The sequence below is a fragment of the Citrus sinensis genome, chromosome 5, assembly GCF_022201045.2.
Source record: "Citrus sinensis cultivar Valencia sweet orange chromosome 5, DVS_A1.0, whole genome shotgun sequence".
Lineage (NCBI taxonomy): Eukaryota > Viridiplantae > Streptophyta > Magnoliopsida > Sapindales > Rutaceae > Citrus > Citrus sinensis.
The window spans coordinates 29,632,994-29,656,454 of record NC_068560.1 but is presented as its reverse complement, the minus strand read 5'-3'; the positions used below and the strand labels follow the sequence as shown (position 1 = coordinate 29,656,454).

The 23,461-nt window shown below is 33.1% G+C and overlaps 4 protein-coding genes across 5 annotated transcripts; 1 reads left to right on the top strand and 3 right to left on the bottom strand.

Annotated features, from left to right (window-relative positions):
• LOC102622339 (homeobox protein knotted-1-like 1) lies at positions 1–3,919 on the top strand. The gene is made up of 5 exons (XM_052442841.1): positions 1–984; positions 1,088–1,198; positions 1,436–1,580; positions 2,805–3,064; positions 3,530–3,919. The coding sequence occupies exons 1-5, from the start codon at positions 697–699 to the stop codon at positions 3,728–3,730; spliced, it is 1,005 nt and encodes a 334-aa protein (XP_052298801.1). The 5' UTR covers positions 1–696; the 3' UTR covers positions 3,731–3,919.
• A 3,990-nt stretch (positions 3,920–7,909) lies between these two features.
• Positions 7,910–9,193, bottom strand: LOC102621359 (nicotianamine synthase). The gene has a single exon (XM_006472133.3). It carries the CDS (start codon positions 9,071–9,073, stop codon positions 8,117–8,119), a length of 957 nt encoding a protein of 318 aa, XP_006472196.2. The 5' UTR covers positions 9,074–9,193; the 3' UTR covers positions 7,910–8,116.
• A 5,993-nt stretch (positions 9,194–15,186) lies between these two features.
• Positions 15,187–17,370, bottom strand: LOC102621088 (uncharacterized). Its single transcript, XM_006472132.3, has 2 exons — positions 17,057–17,370; positions 15,187–16,053 (listed from the first exon to the last, which is right to left on the bottom strand). The coding sequence occupies exons 1-2, from the start codon at positions 17,124–17,126 to the stop codon at positions 15,338–15,340; spliced, it is 786 nt and encodes a 261-aa protein (XP_006472195.2). The 5' UTR covers positions 17,127–17,370; the 3' UTR covers positions 15,187–15,337.
• A 370-nt stretch (positions 17,371–17,740) lies between these two features.
• LOC102620617 (pentatricopeptide repeat-containing protein At1g09820) lies at positions 17,741–20,662 on the bottom strand. Of its 2 annotated transcripts, none has more exons than XM_006472130.4 (2): positions 18,435–20,662; positions 17,741–18,273 (listed from the first exon to the last, which is right to left on the bottom strand). In XM_006472130.4, exon 1 carries the CDS (start codon positions 20,583–20,585, stop codon positions 18,798–18,800), a length of 1,788 nt encoding a protein of 595 aa, XP_006472193.2. In that variant the 5' UTR covers positions 20,586–20,662; the 3' UTR covers positions 17,741–18,273; positions 18,435–18,797. The 2 variants fall into 2 exon arrangements, with proteins under 2 accessions (XP_006472193.2, XP_006472194.2); XM_006472131.4 differs by having other exon boundaries at positions 17,741–18,139.
• Positions 20,663–23,461: the final 2,799 nt, after the last annotated feature.

The following is a 23,461-nucleotide window of genomic DNA, read 5'->3' as shown; positions in this document are numbered from 1 at the left end:
GCAACTACAAAAGCAAAACCAAAAATGAATAATTCAGAAACTGTACGTGATGATAGAATCAATGAGCTAAAGAGAAGAGGCCTAGAATGAATGAATGAATGAATGAATGAAACTTTACTGGTTGCTACTATTGCAGAGCGTGCGAGAACGTGCGGTTGCGTTGTGTTGTGTTGAGTCCTTCAAAGCAAAAGCAATTCATATTCTCTCTCTTTCTTCTTGATGGCATAGCACAGGCCACGGGAGGTCTCTTATTGCCTTGGAAAAGAAAGAAAGACTGTGAGGTCTAGTCCCTTTTCATTCAAGTTCATCAAACTTACTCAACTACTGTTTCTGTTTAATATTGTTAAAATCACTTCCAGCCTCAGTTGCTTTTTCTCAAGCTACCTTGTAACTTGTTATTCCAGGTCTCTCTCTCTCTCTCTCTCTCTCTCTTAGGGTTTCTAATATCACCTTCAGCTTCTGATCATCATCATCTCCAGATTCTTTGATCCTCAACTACGTATAAACATATTGCTGAATTTTTTTTCTCACTAAACGAGTCACTGAGATCTTTTCGAAGAAGGGTTTTGTTGATCATCAAGCCAGTTGAAGAAACCCTATCTTGCAGAAGAGTTTTGGCTTTTGATCGGTCATATTGGTTCATATCATCCTAGATAAAAGGTATCGTTTTTTATATTACAGTGGACGGTGCTTATAATGGAAGATTTGTACAACAGACTTGATGATCCCGCAGCAGCTACCGTCTCATATTCATCAGATGATTTCTTGAGAGTTGAAAATTTTTCTCTTGGGAACTTCACTGCTAATACTACTACTGCCGGTGAATTGTACAACCCACCATGTGTTGATTCCATGCTTCAATTCAATAGCGAAATCACTGCGGCAGCTGGTTCAGATAATATTTCTGATGATCTTATTAAGGCACGGATCGCAAATCATCCTCGTTTTCCAAATCTACTATCTGCTTACATTGACTGCCAAAAGGTGACTGATTCTTCAGGTTTCTAATGCACAATTTTCTAAAGTTTTTTTTTTTTCAAAATTTTCCCCTTGATTGTCTTATTTTGTGCTTAATTATGTACAAAAGATTGGAGTCCCCTCCGAAGTGGCATTTCTTCTTGAAGAAATTTGTCGAGAAAATAACACAACAAGATGCAGTAGTGAAATAGGAGCTGATCCGGAGCTTGATGAATTCATGGTACTGTACGAGAAGAATCAAAATAATTATTTAATTAAAATTCATCATTAATTTCAACCAAAAATGCTTTATATTTTTACTATTACTCAAACTATTAATTTGCATAAGGTTCCAAGCATTTAATCTATTTTCCCTTGTTTTCTTGGTTTTAATCATCATGAAAACAGTAACTTCTTTATGATTTGATTGCAACATCCTGTGCATAAAAGATTCTTGTTTCTCTTTTTCTTTGTCTAGGAATCATACAGTGAGGTACTGCGCAGATACAAAGAAGAGCTGGCAAAGCCGTTTGATGAAGCAACTACTTTCTTGAGCAACATAGAATTACAACTGAGTAATCTTTGTAATGGAGAATTTACAAGAACCTTGGATTATCCCTCGGGTAATAATAAACTTTCACTGTTTAGTTTACCATTTTCTACATTATTATTTTATACTGTGCATGTTAAAAGAATAGTTCTTTACGATTTAGTTGAAATTAATGTTTCAAAGCCGTTAAATTATTAATAATGTACCATATAAATGGTTTATTAGTGCTTTCTTGTGTCAAAATCTATAGTATTATTTTTTACCATGTTTAGTGAAAATGACATTCTGCAATCACATTGAAGTAACATGGTAAATGTACTCTATAAATGGCACCAATGAGGAATTTGCGGGTTGTGTCTATAATAAATTATCTATTTTGATGTGCTGTATGCCTGTATGCACTGGGTGAATAATTGCAGAATAATGCTATTCAACATTGTAGTTGATAATTTCTTTATATGTGGGTGAAAGCTGTGAAAGCTCACGGGCAATGTTATTTATTTATTGAAGGCTTGTGACTATTAATGAGCTTGTTCCTTCAAGTCCTGTGATTTGGTTTTTTATTTTATTTTTTATTTTTTATTTTTTATCTGGTTACAATTCTCTATATACGGTACAATATGAAATTTGCTAAGATTTTTTAACTAGAATTTTGTATTAACTCTGATATATTTCTTCTATTATATTTTTTAACTTAAATGCTCACTTTACTGTAACTGTTAATCCTAAGAAAAGAATTGGATTTTTAGACTATCTTATATTTTCACTATCATTTTCTAAGAAAAAAAATATGGTGATTGGTTATCAAGAACTCAGTTGAATATTTTCAATTAGGTTGCATGCTTCAAAGCCAGTGGAAAGCATTTATAAAACTTTACAATTTTAGTAAGCCTGAACTCCTTACTAAAAAACATGAAATTTCTGGCTAGGCACATAAGGTCATAATGAGATGTTAATTGTCGACACTGATCATTGCTTATTAGATTAAGTTCTTGGGTGAAATAATTTAACTAACATAGTATCAGATTCAAGTCGTTGTGCTAGCAGCATGTGCAAATTAACTCTGTTGATCTCAAATATTTGTATTACGATCATTTCTTGGTCTGTTTGTCTCTTCCTGAATATAAATATCTTAACTTTTCAGTTAAACTTTTGGGTCAAGAGTTAAGTGGTTTAACTTAATGTCTATTATTTTTGTTTTTTATTAACTCCTATGTTTTTATTTCAAAATCCAATTGGTGTAATATTAGGAAATCTCCCTGCAATTAAACCAATCTGTGATTCAATGTCTTTGTAGATGAAGCAGCTGGGACCTCAGAGGAAGAATTAAGCTACGAGGAAGCTGAACCACTGGACTGTCAGGATTTTTTAAATGCCAGCAGCGGTCCAGCTGATGATCAAGATATTAAAGGAATGCTTATGCGCAAGTATAGTGGCTATCTTAGCAATTTGAAGAAAGAATTCTTGAAGAAAAAAAAGAAGGGTAAGCTACCAAAAGATGCGAAAACAACACTAATGGATTGGTGGAACGAGCATTATCGATGGCCATATCCCACGGTAATTAATTGCTGGCTATATATATACTTCCATTTTGCTCAATTTTTTTTTTTTAAGGTAACCCATTTTGGCATATGTTAGCATTTGTGCATAATATTGTTGTCCAAAGTTGAAGGAATATATAGTCAATTGTCTTTATGTTTGTATGCAGATTTATACATTGCTTATTTCTAGCAAATTTAATGTCAAATTATAGGAGCTTAGTGCCAAATTACTAATGGTCATATATGTAAGTCTGCATTTTGAAAAACGGGGAAGTCAATATTACAGCAAATTTAATATATATTTAGTGAACGACATTTAATAGCTTTTATATGACTTCAGTTTATGATCGAAGCTAGTAATTTAACTATCATTTCACACAAGTTTGCATCTTATAAAATACAGACGTCCGTATTCAGAAAATTGACTTGAGTAAGTAGATGGAGATTATGTATTTAATGAATGATTGATATGATTGTACAGGAAGATGACAAATTGAAACTCTCAAAGGAGACAGGACTGGACCAAAAGCAAATCAGCAACTGGTTTATCAATCAGAGGAAGAGGCACTGGAAGCCATCCGAAGATATGAGGTTTGCCCTCTTGGAGGGAGCAACACTCGGCGGCAATTACAGCAGTAATGATCGGGGACCCATGTTCTTAAATACTTCAGATTTTAACTAGATCAAATTAATATCAGAATTGACTTTTTAAACTACTTTGTTTATATCGTAGATTCATGTGTCTGTTCAACTCCCGCGTGCATACTTTACCTGTATGTACATAACATGCCTATAGGGGTTTTTTCATCATTAATGTTGAATTATAGAGGAGGAGCAGCTTTTGCTTTGAATTTGAGTCTTTTCTTATAAAGGAATATTTATAGATTCCACGAGCTCAAATATGCTTTTAAGAAACTTTTTCCCTGTGGTCCAATTTGGCGCTACTGTTTTTTTCACCCTCACAATACAGCTTTTAAATCGGTAGGTCAAGATAGAACATTTTCAATTTTGAAAATAGACGACAATTCGTTTCTGTTCACCTCTCGGCGACGACGAGTCGTGTATGTCCTTTAAAAGAAATGATTTCTTGTTTGAGTTGAGCTTCTAACACCCTTTACGCATCTTATAAAAATAAAACCCTTTGTTTCTACTTTTTACGATTTTGACATTATAAATTATTTTATATAAAACAAGAAGCTATCTTTTTAAGGGTCCAGCCACCGTGCACTTAAGACATGGTACCCCTATTTTATCCATATATGAGTTGTCTATTAGATCAAACAAGAATTTACTTCAATGACATTGATATATTTTTCTAAGTTTATCCATAAAACATTTTTTTATAAAACAACGTAGTATCGATTTAATCTATAATAAATAATTTAAATATATAATAAAAGTATATTAATTTATCAATAATATTAATCTATATTTTGGAAACAACATAAAATATATTTAATCAATTATAAATAATTTAAATATATAATAAAAATTAATTTATTAATAATAATATGACCAATAACAATGTAAAAAATTTCATAATAATCAACTATGGTTTAGTATTTAAATATAAATAATAAGAATATACTCTAAGTGTAAATAATAGAAATATATTAGACTTATCCGTAAAATTTTAAAGTTTCTAATTTTTTCACTTTTCAGCAAATAAGGGGGACCGCAAAGTAATTTACCAAAAATTGGGGGTACCATCCCATGCACCCGCTTCATTCTTAAACGCTGTAGAAATACAGATTTTGTTTATGAATGCCATTCCTCAACATCATAAAAATACAGGAAATTCATTTTATGTTTTAATTAACTGTAGAAAAAAGTGCTTAAATAATTTTAAATCATATGAAAAATAAGCCATTACAGTTAACATAAGGAAATGTATTGAATTTAAAAAAAAAAAAAGTTTTCCTTTGAAGAGTGAATATTAAATTCTTTTCAGAGAGAGAAAGTCCAGATCCTAAGGGGTTTTGTTGAGAAATAGGAATAAGATTTGAATTAAGATTATTAGTAATATGAAAAGTGTTCATCATTGTTATATTTATGAGAGGAAATTGAAACTAAAATAAAAATATTATAGGACATAAAAGAAAATTACTTTATAACGTTTATACAATATATATATATATAGAGAAAGTTATTATTATTATTTGGAGAGAGAAAATTAAGATTTAGTGCACTCTAGAGCTGGAGAAATTATAAAATACCTCAAATGTATTATAACGCCTAATCAGAGGGCAAAATGAATGGCTCAGGAATCCAATTTTTTTTCTTTCTTTCTTTAAATAGATATGCAGGAATATTTTTGTAATTAAAGTAGAAAATGGGTTTGATCAGAGTTCTTGAGCGGTGCAAATAGCATGACTCTTCTTGTTTACCTATTTGTGTGAACCAGTAAAGCGGCCACATATTTTTTTATCACTTGGGCGTCAAGTTTTGTAGGCATGCAATTTTGTTTCGTGGGCGTCGGGCTTGTGCTATGTGCAGCATTCAAAGTTCAAACATTTAGGAGAGTCTATGATGACATTACGCCATATCATATTATAAATTTATTGATATTACAATAAAATTTTATCAGTCTACCAAAAATTTTTTTTTGTCATGGTGGACTTCTTGATAACAGTTCAGATAGAATTTGATGGTGCATTTATCAATTGTTAATTGGAATGGATTCACATCAAAATAGGTAGGAATTGGAATGAGTTGAAATAGAAATGAAGAATGAGAATTATAATAAGTTGTTTACCTAAGCTATAAGAATTGAAATCTGAATAAGCTGTATTTCCATTGACGTATTTACCTTGTATAAAAATTGAAAAGGATAATTTAAATTACTATTATTATTTTATTAATAACAACAACAATGGCAAGAATAAGAATAATAACAATAACAATAATATAATAATACTTTAATTGATGATGGGAGTGAAATTGTGAAATTTAAGGGGAATAAATGAGATCATGATTTCCAACCACCCATGAAAATCAAATTTTTATTCTTTAATTTTAAAAATATGTAAACTCCACGTACATTATTCTCATTACCCTTTTATTTTAATAAATAAATATCATCAATCATTTTCATTTCGTATTCTAATTCTTCATTCTAAAAAAAAAAAAAAAGGAGTTGTAATAAGAATAAGTGATCGTAATACAAGAAAATGGCACAAAGCAGTTGGGGCTAAAACAGTTGGCTTTAGAAGTTACCCTAGAGTGTTGTGTGTGGTTTTTTTATGGGGTCATTTTGTTTTGCTATCCAACTGATAAGCCTAATTGCTTCCAAGTTTCATTTGGGTATAAACTTCACCATGTCTTTTGTGGGAAGCAGATGTTTTTCAGTCAAAAGACTAAAAAAATTGTATCAACAACAAATCCCATGACCATTTTATTTATTTATTTTCTATGTTTTACTATAATACAATTGACAATGTGGTAAATAAATGATAAATATTATTTTTAATGTTCTCAAAATTAGATTTTACATAAGTTTCTTATTTTATAGCTCATCAGACAGCTCCGTTAATAATGACTTTATAAGTAATTTATGTTCACATATTGACTCTTCGATTAACTTAAAATTAACATTATGTGTTATTTTAAAGACAATAAGATATTATTGATTACACTTATCAAGATGTTCAAGTCTTGTAGTATTGAGAATGCTATTTCAACTCCTATTATTATTTTATTTTCGGATAAGAAAAATCTTGACTAAAACAGTACATAAAAATAAAACTACTCTTGCGTTGAACAAAGCAGAGTGATCGTTAGAAAAGAGGGCAAAAAATATGCAATTACGCACTTCAGAGCTAGCATGCAATGGTGTGGCAAAAGTGCTCATGGCTACCAATCCTCCAAATAATTCTTCAAACCCTGGTAAACGTACCACAAAACTCTTTCCACTATCTCTGGAGTACTGTATAGGATTCGAATTCCAAATCTCTTATATCATATGAATAGAGTCTGTCGGTTGAACCAACTAATACTGGCATATGAAATTATTTCACTAAAGCTTAAAATCAATCTTAAGAGCCAGTAGCTAGCTTTGATATTAATGATAAGCAGCACGGGCTGTCACAAACAAATTAAGTAAAATGACAACTACCATTCATTGATCTTGTAGAACTAACCGCTACTAGCTTGACATGACAGAGCGATTATTCCTTCTTGAAATCAAATACAGATTTTCCAGAGAACGCACCATCACTGTAACTGATAAAGATATCAAAGCATGCCAACATTATGGCATATTTCTACAATTTGCACTGATTGACAAATGAAGCATGATATATTATCGCAACACAACAAAATTGAAGGGCAATTCTCAATTGGACTTTTGATTTGTACATCTCTTCCGCTTCATCTCTAATTTGCTTCAGTCACTGCTTTCCTATCCTAACAAGATAAGCATTCATGTGCACAAAACGAAACAACAATTTAATGCGCCCACATGTCGTCAGCTTATATCTAGAACAGTTAAAACAGTTGACTGTCCTTTTCTTGACTAATTTGTGTTAGATTCATTACGGAAGCCAACTAGCGGACTGCGTATGGCGTCACTCTATCCGCAATTTGTTCTTACACTTATGCCAAAGGGTAAGCAAAATTGGTACAAGCATTTTGCTTTCACGAAAAGAAATTGAGGAAGAAAATTAATGAAAGAAACATGCATTACATACTCACATGTATACTCACGTACGACGGATTAAGATCCTCTTATGATTTAAAGAATCACAAAAGAATTAAAACAGAGAAGAAAAAAAAATCTTAGTTATATATATATAAATTATCAAAGATGAGCTTCTATAATGAAATCTTTCAAGATTAACAAAAGTAAAGCTCACATAGAAGGAAATCAGATAGATTAATTTTAATTTCTCGGGACATAGGGATTGGTCTACAAGGCATTGTATAGTTTATTGAAACATAAGACGCAAAGACACAAAATGATGACATTAACCTGCTACCAGTAGATGTATAATAAGATGTTAGACATACGTGATCAACACGCCAGAAGAGCAATTATAGGATCCAATTCATGATCGGAACGCGAAGAAATTCATGAGAGCTGCTCCTCAATGGCCAATTCATCAATCATGCTTCCATGGTGAAGGGGATTGAAGGCTTCAATCTTGGAACATTTCTTAGGCAGAATTTTAGGGCTAAGCTGATCTTGTTGCTCGAGTGATGGCATTACGTACTTACGCGCAAGTACCACTGAATTGATCACTTCATCAGTAGGATGAAAGACAGATAAAACCTCGAACCCGAGAAGATCACAAGGATCAACAACCGGATAAAGGAAGGCACGAGCTCCATGAGCACTCCTCAGCATTAGAAGAGCACCGGGAGCCATGTACTTAGCCAAATGATCGATGACTCGAATCTTTTCATCCTTGTCCATCCCTACCAGCGCTGCCAAGAAAACGACTTCATAGTCTTTAAGCGCTGATGAAACATTCATTATATCAGTAGTGTGAAAGAACATTCGTGTTGACAAATCAGGGTCAGATGAAACCAAGCTAAGAGCCTTGGAATTGGCCGAAGGGTCAATATCATAGTTGTCGAAACAAGTAGTAGTGAGATGATTAATGGCTAAAACAATTGAAGTCAAAGGAAGAGGGCCGGACCCAATAAATGCAATTTTGGTAGGGAAGCGAGAGCAATGTTGGGTAAGGATGTTGAACTCAAGTTGGCTAAGCTTGATGTAGTTTGAATAGTAAGGGAAAATATTGAGATTGGCAATAGGGTTTTCAAATGAAGCTAGGATAGAAGAGAAATGGGATTCCAAAAGGCCCTCAGCTTCACCACAAAGTCTAATGAGCTTAGACCTAATGTCTTGAACGCTTTGGCAAAGCTTGGTAACATCAATAGGGTAATTTGGTGGCATGCATGTGACAACAAGGTTTGTGAAGAGCATGTTGACATCTTTGCAGGGTTTGAGACTCTCAAGGCCTGAGATTTGCTCATACAACTCACAGACTTTTTTTACCAAAGCATCATTTTGGCAAACCATGTCGACACTATGAGGATATTGATATTGGAGACTCTTTCAAACTTACAGAGCAGAAAAATATTGGTATTGAAAACAACACAGGACCAATTGTGTCAAGGCTTAGGACAAGTTCAAACCTCCAATCGGGTTATTATTTATGGGCAACTGTGGGGTCCACTTTGCAGAGAGCATTGGCTTCCATTGCATTATTAATAGTAACTAGCACCTTTGGTTTTTTTTTTTTTTTTATATTAAAGTGATTTAACTCTACCTTATAGTTGCTGTAAAAAAAATATATTATAAAATAAAAATATATAATATGTAATAAATATAATTTTAATAAAATTAGTAAAAACATAATAAATTTTTCATCATAAAATTATAAAAATCAAATCAAATCAACTTAGTTTTTAATTTACAATAGATAATATTTATCAAATAATTTAGTGCTACACTTTTACGGCTGCTGAACCTCAATTCCAAACAGATTACTTTATCGTGAGTCAATTACTTAGCTTGTTTTTATTACACCGTTTCAATAATAAATCACGTAATTACTTCTTCCAATATGTAATTTTTTTTCTTCAATTCATCCCTCGCCGGCTTCCTGATTTTTTTTGTCCAAAAGTAAGAAGCATTATGAAGACAAAGTAAATGCATAGGTGGTTAAGTTTTAAGAGAAGCATAGGTGATTATGTTTTGAGAGAAGTTTGCATAGTGTTGTCTCTTGTGCATAAAACTTTGAGGGATTGAACTTTTGTGGACCACAAAATAAAGGATACATGCACATAATTTTATTGGGAATTGGAATCAAATTACCTGATCCTAATGCCGAGGCATTTTGATTTCATAGCCGTGGCCTGCAAAACTCACTATCAGTTAGGCATGAGTCCTTCTCCCATCTGCTTTTGATGTTAATTGTGTTACAAACTTGTGATCGAGATTTTTTTTTTTAAATTCTGACCATTGTGATGGAAATTAGAGAAACTTTCTGAATGAAAGCCATTTATATTATTACAAGATACACATATGGTGCGAATCACGACCGTTAAATGTAATTTGTATATGAAAAATAAGAATCTCATGCCTTTTATTTTCACCATAAGAAATTTTATTGTCTTATTAAATGATTCCCACGTATTATTTCTTTTATAGTATTCTTTATCGTGATAGATTACATTTTAGCTCATTCTGAAAGAATTGCTGTTACTTTCAGCTCATGAACTGCTAGAGGAGTGATGATGAAGCTTTTTGTATTATGATTTTGGACCATTTTCTCATTTTTATCATTCTTTAGGGTTTGTGAAAAAGGATCCCCTAAGTTACATACATGTAACTTACAATCCTCTTACATGAATAGTAAATGAGCTCACACTACTCACTATTTATGTGAAAGGATTGTAAGTTACATGCATGTAACTTAGCATTAGCCAGTGAAAAATCATCAAAAATTTGAAATTTATGAAGATTCCCCCGTCCTTATGGTTTCATATTGCCGCTCTTTAAAGTTTCACATTATATCTTTTCTAAAATCGTTAACCAAATATTTTTTTGGTTACTTGTGACAGCAAAACAAGTTATGTAATAATCAATTAACCGATTACCAAGTAAGCCAATTTTCTTGAGTGACATCAAGTGATCGGCATCATTCGGTTCACACTGGATTTTATCAACTTAGCATACATGGAACCCATTTGTCTTATCATATTATATGCATAAAACAGACGAGGAGTTGGGTCCGCTGAGGGCAATGTAAATGATCATCGGTCACATTGAAATGATCAAACCGATTGATAGAGCCATTTTACTTTTGCCTGAATGTTGACATTTTTGTTTATATCCATTTTTTTTTTCAATGATTTAATACATATCAGTGTGTATATCTGAATACAACAGACAACAGTGCTTATTCTAACTTGTAATCTTTCTCGTTCAGAAATGGAAGAAAACAAGTAATGTATTTGTCAAAATTGTGTATAGCCAAGTAATATATTTTGTCAATTGTGAATAGCCAAGTAATATATTTGTCAATTGTGTATAGCCAAGTAATATATTTGTCAAAATTGTGTATAGCCAAGTAATATATTTGTCAATTGTGCATAGTCTTGTAAGTTAATTAATTCAAACTTCCTAGTGTCGTTCTTTGTGAAAGATGCCTTGATTTACTAGGCATTTTTTTGGTTGGTTGAGGCACTTATCTGATTTGATGATTTAGACGACATAAACTATAATATCCAGGAGTCATTTCGAATTTCTCATTAGTTATTATAAATATACACATATTATTATCACAAATTCAAAGACAAACCCATGTAAGCATATTATTATTATTTGATCATCCCATTCTAATTGATGTCACCTATGAGAACATTCAAGATTTCCCATCAATACTCGTGTATAATCGCATTTATGTCCCTTGTAAAAAGTACTCAAGCTCTTCATGCTTATTTTCCTAACAAAATTTAAACATATTTCTATTCTCAAAAATCGTTATTAAAGATTTATTTCAATTTTAAAAGATTTGGAAGATTAAAATACTCTCAAATATACCCTAAATAAGTGGTTTCTTTCAGAAAATCACGATAAAAAATTAACTATTGTTTAATTTTACTTTATCCGAAGCGAATATTTCGTATGCCTTTTATCATTTCAAGCAGGGTTGTGCTTAATTAGTGTTATATCTTTAACTATGTAAATAACCATATAAATAATCTTTATAATCATTAATGGAATTAATGGCAAGTGACATGAAAATGTCTCAATTTTAAGGGGCCCTAGGGTCACACTTTTGGGACCCAAATTTACAGTGACACCTTGACTTCTTTCAGAGATTCTCCACAGTCCACACAGGAAAATTGGATTGGGGAGAAAAAAAAATGAAAAAAAAGAAAGAAAGCATCATCATACAAGCTGTTTGGGGCACCACCACCATCAATTTCTTCTTTACACAAACGTACTTAAATTTTTTTATTCATCTTGATGTTGCCATAATGTAATAATAGACAAGTGCCCTTTACACAATTTGGATGGCCAGTTTTGAAGCCTGTTTTGTTGACATTTCATGTCATCGAAATCAAATAGTTTGAACAAGAAAAAAAAAAATTCTACTTCTCGAGAAGAGATAGAGATGCTTTAATTCTTACCTTTTTTAACCTTTTAGATTCAATGGTGCAAATGAGAGATAATAAATTCTTTTCCACTAGTGCTGCCCTGCCATTGGGTGCTTTTTGCAAGCTATTCTCTTGACCTTTCTTTTATTTATTTGTTTGTTTGTTTTTATAATAAGGATTCAGTGTCTCGAGCATGCGTGGACAAATGCTTTCGCATACTCGAAAAAGCACTCAAAATATGTCTTAGCTTAAATCTGCCGAGTAAAGGTTTAAATATGTATGCAATTAACTAATGACACGTGTGAGATGCAGATGAATAGTTTGGGACAGTGGCAAACAATTCATTAAGCATTTAAGGGAACATTATGTTAAACTTTATTTCTTAGGGATATTATGATTTTACCGCTTATATATTTTTTGATATATTATTTTATTATTAAATTTTTCTTACAAGTATTTTTTTACTTAATATCTTATTTTTTATTATTCTATCACTAAACTGTTAAATTCGACTTAATCTTTAATGGAAGTTATAATAAAAAGTCTATTTTACCCCTAAGCTATATAAGAGCAATTTAACTCTCTAAATTAAAAAAATATAAATTAAATACATACAAAGAAATAATATTTTATCAATTGATTATTTTATATATCTAAAATAATTAATTGATAAAATTAAAAATATTATATCTTATGAAATTCTTAAAATATTGAATTTAATGAAATTCTTAAAATACACACGTGGCATCAACAATTTATTAACAATTTGGTGGTAAAATGATAAACATTGAGACATTATGAGAAAAAAATAATTGTTAAAAGTAATCAAATAATATGTCAAAATATATTAAGTATTCCTTACGCTTGCATTCGTTGACAAAAGCAGCTTGGAATTATACACAATTACAATAAATTCAACACTTTTAGGTTAAAAGTCCAAAGCAATAAGAGAAAGTCAGCCTAGGCCATAAGCATAGACATTAAAGAATGTGCAGATTACACACACACACACACACTCACAGACACACACATATATGTCGTCATTGAAATTCATCTTTTTATTAATTAATCCAATTGGGCCACTTTCACTACTACAAAGAGGACTAAATGCGACTACTCGACACTGAAATTGGGGTACCTTTTTTTGGATAAAGCACTTTCAAGGGCAGAGTAGGATTTTTAGGAAAATGCAATCTAGTGAAATTGATGCCATTATGAAGTCATTGCCTTTGCATGTCATCAGTGGCCTTGGAGAAAAAAAAAAAAGAAATAATTTTGGCCATGATATGTTGGAGTTGTTTTAACATATAACACAAATCATTAAAGTGATAAATAATAAATAATATAATATAACATTTATCATATAGTTATGAAAGATTGTTACACTATAAAACGATTTTAATATAACTGAACTCAATAATTTTTTACTATTCTACTCTGTATAGAAATTTTATAGCTTCTTCAATGCTTAACCCCAATCCCCGGATGGCATGGTAAATTGATTTGTGGAATATATTCTTCCTTTTTTGATCACTAATATAATTTTACAACTAATTGAAAAATTAATAAAAAGAGCATGTTAACAACTTATAGTTGTTTCTATGGCACCACTATCATTTTTCATTTCTAAAGGATCTGCTAGAATTTCATTAGGTGTTATCTATTAATATCTAAACCGAAAAATGAATCGAATCTTCTCTCAAATGTTGGGAGCTAATTTAATTCTTTTGCACACCCAGCAGTAAGGTGGTCCTCAAACTATGATTTCCTTTACACTGAGTTAAAATTATCTAATTATGCTTGAACCACCAATCCCAATCCTTTTGCTACTAACACATCATAGTTTAATGTTCTTATACCATTATACTTCATTTTATATTGTCTAGGAGATGCTCTTAGGCGTACCTTGAGTGATAGTAAATACACTTTGTCCCGCTATCGTCCGAATTCAACTACTAATGGGAAACTATGATTGGCATTTAGTGAAGCTTCTTATCTCCGTCCAAATCTTTAAAAATGTATATCGTCTTGGTAGAGCCCCGCGTCGTGCCCACAGAATGAAATGCTTCAACAATCAATACATGGAAAGGAGAAATTAAAGTGGGTCACTACTATTTGCATGTTGGTTGGTTACGAGTGAAGTCAAAGAAACTGCAGCCACTTGGGGCGGGGCTGTGTGGCAGCCACACGACCACCATGTGCCCGCACACGATGCTTCTGATTCTGATCGCGACGGATCGTGGATAGGGGTCTTTAAGTTTTTTTTATTAGGCCTACAACACCGTCCACAAGCTAACGTCAATGGGCTCTCCTAGCTGTTGTTTTCAAAACAGTTTAGTTCAGTCAATCTTTTGTCCCTTTTGATGATAGCCTTCACAAGCTTTTGCTACGATCTTATTCTCTTTCCATTTTTTCTGATATCATCTTCAATATTGATTAAGCTAGCTGTACTAGCCGTGGGAGTTCTTCAAAGTCATCCACTTAATGGTGCATATGTAGAAGGTATTTTGTTATATATATAACGACCGAAAAAAGTTTGGACTTTTGAGTACTCGTCGTGCAAACACCCTTTTCCGTTGGCTTTGATTATGTGTATCTTTACTATTTCACAATTGATAGCGAGGTACTAATGGCAAGAACATAATACAGATAAGTGTATACATCGAGAGTTCCTAAGATTTTTCCATAACAACCTCATTTATCACAGAGCGTAATTTTGTTATACATACATTGTTGATATTTAAGACTGATAAAAAAAAGTAGCATAATAACCAATGGAGAGAATTTAAGTTTGTGGTTGGTACTTGGTAGGGAAAGAGGAAAAAAGAAGAAAGTGAAAAGGGTTCTACTTTGTCAAAGGAAAGGCTACTTATGTTTGGCTAAGAAGCCCATCACCACCAAGACCCTTGGCAGCGTTATTAGTTCTTTCAAAAACTCTGATTGGCATGGACCATCCTGTTAGAGAGCATGCACACATACGCTAACTAATTCATGAATAATGCAAAATAAAAATAAATGCTTCAGTTGGCCAAGACAAATTCGGATGACTTATAAAACCTTTATCAGTACATGTATACCCAAATTTGAACGAGTCACTAAAATGCAGCTTACGTAGCATCTACAATCAGCATAGTTTTGAGAAATGAAAATTCATGAAACAGAATCTTTCCCTTCATTACAGCTCAGAATTTTCATATGTTTCGGATTCTGAATTCTCATAGAGAGAAGAATCAGATGCCTTGGAATCTTCAGAAGCTTCAGAGTTCCAAAAAGAAGGAGCTTCATTAGCATAGTCTTGAAACTTCTCCTCAACTGGAGCATCATGAGCTTCACTTTCTTCACTTTGAACAAATTGAAGCAAAAAATGCACTCCGTTAACCACATCATAAATCATTAAGCCTATCCTACCGCCAGCCCAACTGCCCAAATGACTACCAACTAGGTAACCAAACCTCCCAAGTCTTTCCTCCCCAAGAAATCCTCCAGCATAGGCGCCAAACAAAGTGCCAGTGCCCCTGATGAACCCTTCTGTGATGGTACCACCATAGTATATTGCTTCAAAAAAGTCCCATCCAGCAGCAATAATGGGGCCTATAATACGCTTGGCTTGCCGTTTTGCGAGCTTTGCTGCCTTTGCTCCTTCTTTCTGAGCTTGTTTGGCAGCATCATTGGAAGACAGTCCCTGTGATAATGCATCAACTACTGCTTTCTCAATTGCTACATTTCTTGCTCTCTCGACATGAGCAGCTCTTATGTTGTAGAAATAGAGCTTTACACCCTCCTTCACTCCACATGCTACAGTTCCGGAACCCATGTCAAAGCAGTTCAAGATTGTAAACTTCCCACTCTGGGATGAAGCATCTTCCCCCACCAATTGCCTGCATTTTTCAGCTATAAATAACAAATGGTAAGAGTCTATTTGCAAAGAGTAGCATATGCTCAAGTGGCATACGTATTAGACATGTACAATCGGGCAAACAACAGTGCACAAATATGAAGACAAGCATGTGCAAGTTTAAAGGGGAGCATTCAACAAACTTACGAATCAAAATCTCGCAAAGGTTCCAAAGGAGAAACTATATATAAATATCTTAAAACTATCATAGTAGTTTGGAAAATCTGAATTCTTAGAACAAGTATAAGATGCAACTAAACTTTGTTAGAAAATTTAATATCATATCAATTACACAGATATAAAATCATAAAAGGCAAAGATCGATCTACAAAGTGAAAAGAATGCAAAGAGGGACTTTTGAAAATTGCCAGCCCTTGTTCCAAATTCACATTGAAAGGTAATTAAAACAACTATGACATTTTTTTTTTAATAATCCAATAAATTATCAAAGTGCTAGAGGTCCCTGCCTTAAGTAAAAAATAAACCCCCTCACCCAAACCCCCTCAACGAAAAAATCATCGAGATCTTCAAAAAGGTTGACGCTAGAGCTTAGGGTTCAAAACAGTCCTCCTTCAGGGAATCACATACACCATTAAATCGTTCCAACATGTTCAGCACAACCAAATGCACCGAGCACAGCATAACAATCACACATTAACGGGTGTTACTCACTTAACTTCTCCTACATAAAATTGAAAGGCATGTAGCAATTTGGTCGATAACTATGGTAATTAAAAGCTAAAACATGCACATCTGTGCTGCTTCAAATCTAGTAAGATAATCATTATCTTCTTTAATTTGCTTTTGCAGTTGTAATCACTCACTGATTGTACCACGTTACAACTACTAGATTTGCATTATCAGAATTGAATAAAACTTACAGCTGCAGCCAAAAAGGGGGAGGAAAAAAAAAAACTCTGCTTTAGAGATTGCGATCAAATAAACTCAAGCCTAAACAGAATTAAAACAAAAAGAGAATTTGATAACAGAAATAAGTACCCGTGATACTGAGAGCGATGATGCCAATGACGAAGAGAAGAAATTGGACTCTCTTTTTTCCAAAATCCATGAATAAGAAAACTAAATAAACCCTAACTGATATTTTTGCTATTAATTTGAGATCAGACTCAAATACAGATTCCAAATCCTAAAAGTTGAGGTTACTTCGAGTTAGTTCCAAAGTTTAGATTCTCGCTTTCAGGCTGTAATAATGACGTCCCATTAGAGACGCAGAAGATGAAATCGTAGCGTTTTGAGTTTTCTTCGAACATGATGCAATTGACCGTTGACGCTTTAGAATCTTCGACTCCTTTGTCAGAATGGTCATCCCAGTTCTGTCTTGTTTCCCGAAAACGCACCGTTTCATTTATGATAAAAAAAATAGGGCCGTTTATTTCGTCGAGATTTTTTAATTTCGTAACTCAAGGTTTTTTTTTTTTTAAATTTGAAATTAATTTAATTTTTTTCCTTACATATTGAACAAAAAAATTACGAATATTATACAATTCTTTCATAGTGGTACAAAGCTCAAATCTCAAAATACTGCTACAATGAGGGTGTGAAAGAGTTTAGTTTTAGATTATAGTAATTTAAATTATATATATACATCATTTGTGCTTTAGTTCTGATTAATGATTACAACTCAGTGGTTCTCCAAAGAGAAGAAAATTGGAATGCAGAATATAACAAATGATTTTAATAATAACCTTCAGCAACAAAAGAGTATTAAACAAAGATCAATATAGAAAATCTTTCAATTCATTCCTATACACAAGTCTAAAAGTTTCTGCAATCTGTAACCTTTGATTCAACTCCTCATCTCCAGCTCTCAACTTCTTATTTTCCACAGTAACATTACTGCACATCTGCTCAATTTCACTAATCTTCTCCCTGATTTCGCCTTTTGAACTTCCAGCATACTGATTCATCGATCAAGAGTTTTTTTTGTCTTTCTTTGCTCTTGATGGACTGGCACCATCACCGTTTCTCCTCCTTTGAATTTCAGTGTCATCCTTGAAGCCGAGGTCAGACATATTTTTAGGGATGAATACAGACTTCATGGATGTTAAGAGAACGGCAATGCTGAAAGATATATTAACTGTTTCAAGTATGGTCTAATAGGGAAAATAGCCTTTCTATAAACAATAACCTCAACATTACATTTGAGTTTCAGAGCAAAATTTTACTAAATAATGAGCAAGTGCACCTAGGTTTATCTGCAGTACGATATAAACAACAAAGGAATCAGTATTAGAGAATCAAAAAAATTACAAAGATTTACAAAATTTAAAGTTTCCTGAATAATCTGGGGAAAGAAATGTTCTAATTGGGAAATTACAATTAGAGAATTGTATAGTAAACAGCATTGATGTCTCACCTGCATAATTACTATGCTTATGATCAGTTGAAAGGTTCAGTTAACTTGCAATACAAGATGGCAGTGGCCTATACGAACTACTTCACAGGCAAAAAAATGCTTATTGTGTAGAATTGGAAGTCTTGCATGATCAGTAATTCGATGAGCTTATCCTCTTTGTGTGCCAGAATGCTGAACAGTGAGGTCAACAGTCAAATAGTGGCTACGTGTAGAGCAGGAAATGTGACCAATCACACATGCCATGTACTGAATAAACATCAAATGCCTGCAGACTCACAGTCATTCTTCCAAGAATGCCAATGGCACAAAAAAAAAAAAAACAATGGGCATGGTGCTGTTAATTCTTCTTCCCTTTTAGAGGAGTTATGAGGTGCCTGAAATATTATACATATGCCCTTCTATGTCTGGAATAAAGCCTTTCTCCATCATTTCCTCTCTAACAATTTGGTAAGTTGTTTGATTTGGGATTAAACCCTTCTCCAACAACTCATTAAGAAGGCCGTTTGCATCTTCTAGCTTACCCTTCTGACAAAAACCTTTTATAAGCACATTATATGTCACGATATTCGGCCACTTCTTCTCTTTCTCCATCTGCTTCCTCAAATTCATTGCTGCCACAAGGTTTCCTTCCCTACAATAGCCGTCCATTAAAGTATTATATGTCACATGACTAGGACTTACACCTACTTTGAACATCTCGTCCAAGAGACTCACTGCCTTTTTTGACTTCCCATCTTTGCACAATGCACCCACCAATATGTTATATGTTACAAGACCAGCTCTCATTCCATTGTTTACCAGTTCATTCATGATGTTCCTAACTCCTTCAACATTGCCCTCTCTAGATAAACCAGCGATTAAGCAATTATATGTTGAAACATCAGGCAACACCCCTCGATCTAACATAGAATTACGCATTGCAAATGCATCTTCCATTCTGCCTTCCTTGCAATAAGCATCAATCAATGTGTTATATGTTATAACAGAGGGAGACAATCCCTGTTCTGAAATATCATCAAACAACACCCTAGCTTTCTCCACCAGTTTCTTCTTGCAAAACCCATTTATAAGTGCATTAGAAGTAACAACATTCGGCTTCAAACCTGATGCCATCATTTCATCCCGTAACGCAACAGCTTCATCAAGCTTCCCATCAACACATAAACCATTAATCAAAGAATTATAAGTAACCACACCAGCTGCAATACCATGACTTCCCATTTCCTCAAACACCTTCATGGCAGCCAATATATTCTCATCCTTACAAAACCCATCAATCAAGGTATTGAAAGTCACCTCATTAGGTAAAATCCCATTCTCCACCATATCCTTAAAAACTGCATTTGCTTTATACATCTTCCCAATTCCACCTTTCTTGCAATATCCATCAATAAGTATATTATACGTAACCACCTTTGGTGAAACCCCCAGTGATTTCATATCCTCCATAATATCACTAGCTTTATTCAATTTCCCAGCTTTACACAATCCATTAAGCACAAAATTAAAACTATCCAAATTAAGCTCAATTCTTCTCCTCTTCATCTCTTTATACACATACTCCACGTCCTCAAATTTACCCTCTTTCACCAGAGCACGCAACAACTGATTACAAGAAAGAACTGATGATTTCAACCCATAATCACCAGCTCTCTTAAAAGCCTCAAAACCCAAATGGGGTTTCATATTTTTCACATAAGCCAACATCAACATATCAATAATAATCGAATTACGACATAAACTATCACTACATGTGGAAAGCGCATGAAAAATCGTAGAAACAGAAGTAAACTTTCCATTTTTAACAAACATGTGCAAAAAAGATCTAATTTTTGGGTACTTTTTGGCAACTACTAGTGAATGTAATAATCTACCAGTAAGTAGTAAAGAGTGTGAGGCTCTAAGCTCCTTTGTTGACCAACAAAAGTACCTGAGAATGAGCACTGGGTCAGCATCTGAATTGAAGAGCTGTAAAATAACTGTGTTAGGATCTGTGTTTTTGAGTTTTGACCAGTGGTGATTTCTTATCAGCTCTGTAATGTCTTCTATGGTTGAATTTGCAGAGCAGAATGGCCTGAAAACCCGTTTGTTTGTCGAGAAAAATTTTCCATTTAGAAAATTTCCCGCTAAAGTAAAGGATTTTAGGGACATGACTCATGAGAGTTGTTTTCCTCTTGAGGACGGAGGGCAGAGATACAAGGAGCGAGTACAAGTAGAACATCAAGCTCTTCTTTCGTAATGCCAATTTTGTTTATTATTTTTATATTATTAAGGGTTATTTTTTGCCATCCCCATAACAATCGACAAATGTTACCATGCACCCTAATCTTTCAATAACTATCGTCGCGCATCCATTCCGTTGGAAATTACCATTAACCTTAACGATTTTGTGAGACATCTGTTGAAATCACCATAATGCCCTCATATAAATTGAAGACTGTAAGTACTGGAATTATAAGAATATATTAATTGGCAGTTGGCACTTTATTTTCTTAAAAAAAAAAAGACAATTATAGAAGGTGTAAAAATAATGTTAAATGTAAATTGAAAATAATTACAATTAAATTAAATTTTTTTAAAAAAGAAATTAAATTAAAATTAATTGGACATTATTAGTCCTTGAACCATAAGACATCTCCAATCCAAGCTCCAACATTATGGCATTTCCCAGTACTTATAGTAATAACTAAATACCTTCTTTGAAAGCACACAGACAACAACATAAACTCCTGATTTCACAGCACAATCAAAATAATTTATATATAAGACAAATTGTCAACTACCCAAACCTAAAAATCATTAAACAATAACATGGAAACCCTAAAATTTTGGGGTTGGGACTTTATAGTTGCTAGTCACCATTGTTGGCGCCGCATCAGTCAGTAGCAACCCATAATTCTTTGAATTGCCAGAAGCCTCTTAATCTCGCGTCAAGCTCCTGCCACTTGTTTCCACCCAGAAATGGTCATTCGTTGCGGTAGTGCAATTGGTTATGTGACCCTTGTGACATCGATGGAAGGGGAAAAGCGTAAAACCTTGTTGGGGAGCGTGAATGGAGAAGGGAAGAAAATGAGCACTTGCTGCATAGTGTAAATGGAAGAGAGAAGATGGAGCATGAATGGAGTCATGGAGAAGGAAGAAAAAAAATAGTTTTTTTTTTCTTTTATATCTTTATTCATCACTGTAACTTTACTATTCTACCCTTATAACAGTTAAGTTGATGGTGATTTTTAACGGAATGGGTGCTTTGTGGTAGTTGTTGAAAGATTAGGGTGCACGGTAACATTTGTCGATTTTTACAGGGGATGGTGAAAAATAATTATAATTTTATTAAAAAAGAAACTACTATATTAATTAGGGTAATTTTTAGTCTTTTCCCTGAAGTTTGGGGTTGTTTCAGTTTGATCCAAAGTATTCGTGCATTTCTAATGTCCTCCCTTGGCGTTTCATATACCGTGAGTATTTGAGGGCAATCCAATAATCTTACATTTAATTCATTTTCAAATTCAAACAAACTTAACCATTTTCACTTCAGAGCACCAGATATGTCTGCAATAGTCTAATATTCAATGTGTAATAAAGAAAGTAATCTACTATTCATTAGTTCTTCAACGACTAGTCTTCTTATTAACCAAAGTGAATAAAAAAATGAAAATTGAAGAACCCATCTTTAATCCTTATAAATGTAGTGTACAAGTTTCTTGCTGACAGTGAGACAACGATAATGAGCTAGACTAAACTCACTTCGAGGATGCATGATACAAGATCGCGAGTTGAAAGAGGGTCCTACCAGTGAGTATTATTGGCGATCGGCGAACAACCCATTTAGAAAGGAGCTGCGAGTACAGTAGTCACCAATACACATCATTGCACATTATTTTTTGTTTTATTTAAGATTGAAATCAAAGATGAGTTTTTTACGAGCTTGGTGATGGCTACTGTTGATGTTGATGGTTTTTTTTTTTTCACTTTTATACATATATTTTTATAGCCAACAATGATACTTTGTAGACTCTTGTACGACAAAAGATATTGTATTTGTTTGATTATACTTAATTAGTCGGTTTGAATTTTCAATATATTGCAAAGATTTTTTTTTTTAAAAATGGGGTTGAATTTAAAGACAAATTATGGTGTTGAGATATTTGTGTTTTTCGGATAATAGAAGAGTTAGCATACTTTTTAATGTGTTTAGTATTTAGAAAAACATGGTGTGAGTTAAAAATCCTAGTAAAATGCAAAAAAGAGAAAATTTTGTTGAGAGAAATAAGAGAGATTTCTACTTTATTATGTAGTTGGAAAATCTCAATTGCCAAATGTGAAAATGCTATTAATTTGACATTATTGAAGAAGCATGAATGAGTTTAAAGGGTAAAGAAGCATGAATGAGTATAAAGGGTAATGTCTTCTATTTTATTTGATTGAAAGACTAACTTAGTGCTAACTCATTTATAGCATAGCATTCAATTAGTTGTTCATGCTTTATGTGTTGCTGTGTATTTGTTAGCTTAATTAATTATTAATTAGAGCTTAGGACTTCATGTTGTATCTTTATCCTTTATTTATTGTCTAGCTATTTCGACGGGGAATCAAATGCATATTCACTAGTATTGTTGAGTGTAATTTTGAGAACTATATGTAGTTCTGATTAGTAATGGTTTTGATTGTTCAAATTATTAGTAGACAATTTATTGCATACATTAATTATTTATTAATTTGTATTTTTTCAGCTTGAGATACATGGATATAGAGGTTGTGGTTGATGGAGAAGTGATTAAAATGGGATTAATTGTTCTAGAGCAATAATATAGTTTGAAGAAATTAAGGGAGGATATCAAAGATATTTGCTTGATGGCCTATTAGACATGAAGATGTGAAAGTGATTCCATGGATATGTTAGTGTTGAGCTTTTTGTATGAATTGTAAAATGGTGTTAAAAGAGTGAGTTGGAAATAAAAGGGGTGTGTTTTAATGGTTTTTGAATGTGAACGAATGTTGTTGTAGCTTGTGTTGAATTGAAAATGAAG